The sequence below is a fragment of the Benincasa hispida genome, chromosome 4 (genome assembly GCF_009727055.1).
Source record: "Benincasa hispida cultivar B227 chromosome 4, ASM972705v1, whole genome shotgun sequence".
In the NCBI taxonomy this organism is placed as follows: Eukaryota; Viridiplantae; Streptophyta; class Magnoliopsida; order Cucurbitales; family Cucurbitaceae; genus Benincasa; species Benincasa hispida.
In genome coordinates, this window is record NC_052352.1 from 63,641,529 (window position 1) to 63,647,070 (window position 5,542).

Genomic DNA, 5,542 nt, shown 5'->3' on the forward strand with positions numbered 1-5,542 from the left:
TTTCCTAAATTTAGAATTTTTTTTTTGCAAGAGTTGCTATTCTCGGCAAGTACTCACGAATCGTTGTCAAGTGAGATTTGTTTTCACTAAACGATAGCTGACAAAGAGATTAAACGATCGTGGAGTGACACTATACGATAGTGCATTCAGCTAGTTGTAGTTAAACGATCACGGGGCTTTTGCTATACGATAGCTTGCCTTCTTCTAAACGATTGAGCATTCGTATATGCGATAGACTTATTCTCATCTCCCACTTGCTCAATCATCGACACGATTGTTATTCTTCCGGTCTCTTCCTCTAACTAAGTCCACACAGAGCCCATACTTCTAAATTCTCACACCGAAAATATCAAGGTAGCCATTGTGGTGGTGTCTTCACTCAACTCGACTGAGTTTGATGTTTTGGAGGCCGTTTGTTGGGTTCGTGATCTTGGAGATCGTTGAGTTCGTCGTTGCTGTTGATCATGTTGTGTTGCGGTCATTGTGTTCGAGCGTTCGGGTGTTGCTGTCTTGGAGACTGAATGAGCGTTCGTGATCGAGGGAGTTTGAAGCATGAGTCTTCAAAGGTATGATAATCTTTCCCTTGATCTTATTGTAAAACATGCTGTAATTTCGCTTTGTGCAAGACCTGTTAGTTTTCATTTCTTGATTGTAATTATGTATGTTCAATTTCGAATGGAATTTGGAACGATCATTGTAAGCCCCAAACTTAGGTTCCCTAGATAAGCATGTTTAGCCAAAGAAATGTTATATTACATATTTATTAAATAGAAATTCATGTTGTTTATAGGGATTATGAAGGAAGGGAAGGAAAATATATCAAATGAAGAAACTCAATCATTAGTCTGGCTGGAGACACTAAGTGTGGGGTGATGTGGCAATTTATTCTTTGAACTCAAGAAGCGGTAGAAAGATTAAAAAGGGAAGTGAAACTTCAAAAGCATGGTTTTGGCAATTGAAAAGAACAAATTTAGTGAATTTAGTGCCATTTGAAAGCTGGGAGAATCTAGTTTTCAAGGTTGTCCTGCTGGAGAAAGATTGCAAGAGGAGAAGAACAAAAGTGAATAATTTGCAGAAGAGGCAGAACCACGGATTAATCAGGGCCCGAGGTGAATTTTGGATGTTCCAAGCCAAACTATAAGGAATTCTAGGCTGAAATTTTAAGGTAACTCAAATCTAAAAAAGTTTGTAGAAGAAAGTTTCTTGAAAAGAGCTCTGGATTTTGAATTATGAATTTTTGAAGTTATAACAGGGAATTGGTGCATAAGCTGACAACTGCTTGTGAGGAATAAGCAAGCAGTTCATCGTGGAGAATTATAGCAAGATTTGGGCATAAGGATCTCATTTATAAAGGAAATCTCATTGATTTTGTAAGGAAGATCTCGCTCTAAGGGAAAATCTCGCTAGGAATTGAGGTGAGTATCGCTAAGAATTTCACAAGAAAAGCTTGATCTTGCTCTAGAGGATCTCGCTGATATCGCTCTAGAGGATCTCGCTGGTATCGCTCTAGAGGATCTCACTAGCATCACTCAGAGGGATCTCGCTAGCATCGCTCAGGGGGATCTCGCTGACCTCGCTCAGGGGGATCTTGCCAGTAAAGCTATCTATATTGATGGAAGTTCCTTTAATAAATGAATTATTTGAGATATTTTACTAGGAATTCTAAGTAGTTTAATCGAGAATTATATCTTTTCAGGCCAAAAAGAGCTAGGGGAAGCGTACAAACCAATAAGAGCCTGACGAACGGTGAGTGACTCAGTAAACTTAAGGTTTCCAATACTCATGCATATATGATCAAGTAAAGCACAGTGACATTAATGATGTATTTATACTTCCTCAAGCAACAAATGGTTGGAGAATAACTTAATGCATATTTCTCGGCTTGTATGTGTGTAACAAGGCCAAGGTATGTTGCGTAACCATTACAAAAGCTATGTTTCTGATTTTGTTATATGCTTCCTAGAGGAAAGCTATGAGAGAATGAGCTCCTGTGTAAATGAGTGGCAATGGAACAGCTCTTGTGTAAATACTAGGCAATGGAACTCAATTTGATGTTACAAAATACACATTAGATACTGAAGGATGTTGAGAAGGTATCTAACTAATTAGTTACCGAAGGACATTTGAGAAGGTACTTGGCCAATTTGATACCGAAGGACATTTGAGAAGGTATCTGGCCAATTTGATACCGAAGGACTTATGAGAAGGTATCATAGTAGCTCGATACTGAAGGACAAATTTGAGAAGGTATCTGAGCGGAAGTACCTAAAATATGATGGTACTTAATGTGGCCATGTGCACGTAGGCAGTTATGAATGAGAGACCGAAGTATGGGTCTCTTGGTCAGTAATAAACGTTTAGGAGCTAGAGCGTTTAAGCTCGTTCTCAACTAGGGAATAATAATGTTTAATGATGTCTGAGAGTGGTTTACAGCTACATATAGAGACAATTGCTTGAGTTTACTCATTGGTATATTTACATGTTTATAGTGATGCTACGCTTGTTGCTTTACGATTCTATAGTCACTTACTGAGCTTTTAGCTCACAGAATTTTCTGTGTTTTCCCTTTTCAGGTAGCGGTCAGTTTCCTCAAGGTTGATCTTGCTGCTGCTTGCCACCGAAAGACTCAGCTTATTAAAAGACTTAGGTTGATAATTTGTTTATGTACACATGTTTTGTGAGGGACTAGGGTTTCTGTAGGAATGTTTGGGCCACCTGTGAATATTTTTCTATAAAAGTAATGTCTTGGCTGTATGCTTGTAATTATGTAATCTTCGTAAGAACTTAAGAGAGGCTAGCTATTTGCGTATATTACTAATACAGATGAACAGGTTGATATCTAGATTAAAAGGCTTGGGTGGTGAGTGCTGGCAGTAGGGCTAGTAGCTACCACGGTCATATCCTCTTCCAAAATAAAAGGGTAATCTGGGAGGGGGTGTGACAAGTTAGTATCAGAGAATAAGGTTTTGGGAATGAGAGGGAAGTTTATGCATAAGTCTAAGTCCATAAGTGTGAGTCCCTAATATGTGTACATTGAATTAGGTAAAATGCCGAGGCAACGTGGTAGACTGAGTAAACAGACAGATGGCAAGAACACTGACCCTACCAATAGGGGCCCGGAGGTTGGGGAGAACCCACCGGGTGGCAAAAAGAAGGTGAATGATCCAGTGGGTCAGGAGACGATGTCCCAGGGAGAGTCTAGTACTCCCCAAGCAAGGGCAAATATGCAGTGTTTGACAGGATAGTGCAGAGGTTAGCAGCCAGTGTGGGCTCTGCACGAGCCGACCTAGAAAAGAAATATGGTATTGAGAGGTTTAAATATTCCTACAGAAATATGGTAGGGGCTATGACATTTGAAGGTACAACAGATCTAGCTGAAGCTGACTTGTGGCTGGATGTAGTTGAAAAATGTTTCAATGTTATAAGTTGTCCAGAGGATAGAAAAGTGGGATTAGCCACCTTTCTTCAACAGGGACATCATGATTGACATGTCATTTTCGATGAGCTTTTTGCTTTATACACACCATTTTATTTTTACATAAGGTATGAGAACCACTGCGAGTATTCACCATGATCCACTGCTGAACTTGAAATAGACTAGAGAGGCAATTGCATAGAAAGTGATCTGAAAAATAGGGCAAAACCAACACCACAACCATTTGAAAAGATGAATTGCTAACAAAAAGAGAGATTTTTGAATTTAAAGGAAAAATAGCATTTAATGACAGATGAAAAAATGAATTATGGGCTGTAAAATCTTAAATCTGACCTACACTTACCAAAATAGTTATTAACTACTAAAATAAATTTTGCAAAGCCTAAGAGCAACTCGCAAGGATTCAAACTGGATAGCATCCAACGGTTTGGTGAAGATATCAACAATTTGTTTATTTTTACTAACATGTTCAAGAGATACGACCTTAGACTCAACTAGCTCTCTATGAAGTGATGCTTGATATCAATGTGCTTAGTTTAGCTGTGTTGAACATGATTCTTGGAAATGTTGATGGCACTCATGTTGTCGCAATACAAGGTCATGAAACCATGTGTGACATCATACTTCTTAAACATTTGTTTCATCCACAAAAGTTGGGTGCAACTGCTACCAGCGACTATATATTCAGCTTCGACAATGACAATGATACACAATTTTTTTTCACTGAACCATGATATAAGATTGTTTCCTAGGAAGAAATAACCTCATGAAGTACTTTTTCTATCTCCAGAATTATAGTCTGAGTCGGCATCACAAGACCCCACAAAAGCTCCACTAGTATCAAAGGAATAATGAAGTTCATAGTTCACGGTACCAGTGATGTATTTGAGAATCCGTTTAACACTAGTCAGACGACTTGTCTTTGGGTTAGCTTGATATCTTGCATAGACCTCTATAGCATAGGCCATGTTTGGTCGACTAGCAGTTAGATAATGAAGACTCCCTATCATGTTTCTGTACAAGCTCTCATCAAAATTTGCAACATTAGAGTCTTTAGCAAGTTTGACATGAGCAGGAGCTGGAGTATGTTTGGGGTTAGCCTTTTCGTGGCCAAAATTTTTAAGCATGTTTCTGGCATACTTACCTTGAGATATGAATATCCCATCAGGTAGTTTCTTAACTTGAAATCCAAGGAAATACATCAGCTCTCCTACCGTACTCATCTCAAATTCTTCTTTCATCTAATCCACAAACTTATTCACCAAGGTCTCTGGCGATCCTCCAAACATAGTGCCATCAAAATATATTTGGCAATTATGAAATATCCTCCTGGCCTCTTTATGAACAAGGTTTTGTCTGAGTTACCTCATGTGAAGGGATCGAATCCTGCAGAAAAAGTATTGTGAGTGCCTTGCATCCCGCAAATAAATTTTTACATTAAAAAAAAAAACTAAAACAAAATATACATAGAGTAAACATGTAGATAGCATGTTGTAGGGAAAGGATAGAACCATTCTTACCTTTGTAGATTCCTAAGCTCCTAGAACGATCCTCTCGATGTTCCAACGAATGACTCCTCCAACGATCTTGAACATGAACATTTCCTCAAACAATCTTGAACACGACCATGAGAGTAACCTTGTTATTTTCAAATATTCCAATAAAAGGATAAGTGGTATCTAACTATTGGAAGAAGGTGAGGAGGAAAACTTTTTGCACAATGAATGCTTGCAATTCTGTTATGTTTTATGTTCTTGTGTGTCCCCAAAAGAGCCATAAGGAAGACTTTATGTAGAGAAGGGTTAACCCCTTCTCGTAGCCTTTTTCCAATTTTTCTTTGTGCACAATTAATTAAATAACATTTATTTAATTAATTAGTACAATTAATTAAATAACACTTATTTAATTAAATAACACTTATTTAATTAATTAACACATTAATTAAATAACTGTTAAATCCAATTTAACGTATATATATTTAATTACCATAAACACCATATGTATATGTACAATACCTCTTTATTAATTAATTCTTTGTGAATCTAATTCACTTGAATTAATTATTTGAATCTTATTCAAATATTTCTTTCCAATTTAATTTGAATT

At 37.4% G+C, this 5,542-nt stretch overlaps 1 protein-coding gene across 1 annotated transcript; it reads right to left on the bottom strand.

Moving 5' to 3' along the window:
• Positions 1-4,200: 4,200 nt before the first annotated feature.
• On the bottom strand, positions 4,201-4,659 carry LOC120076286 (uncharacterized mitochondrial protein AtMg00810-like). Its single transcript, XM_039030053.1, has one exon. The coding sequence runs from the start codon at positions 4,657-4,659 to the stop codon at positions 4,201-4,203; it is 459 nt and encodes a 152-aa protein (XP_038885981.1).
• Positions 4,660-5,542: the final 883 nt, after the last annotated feature.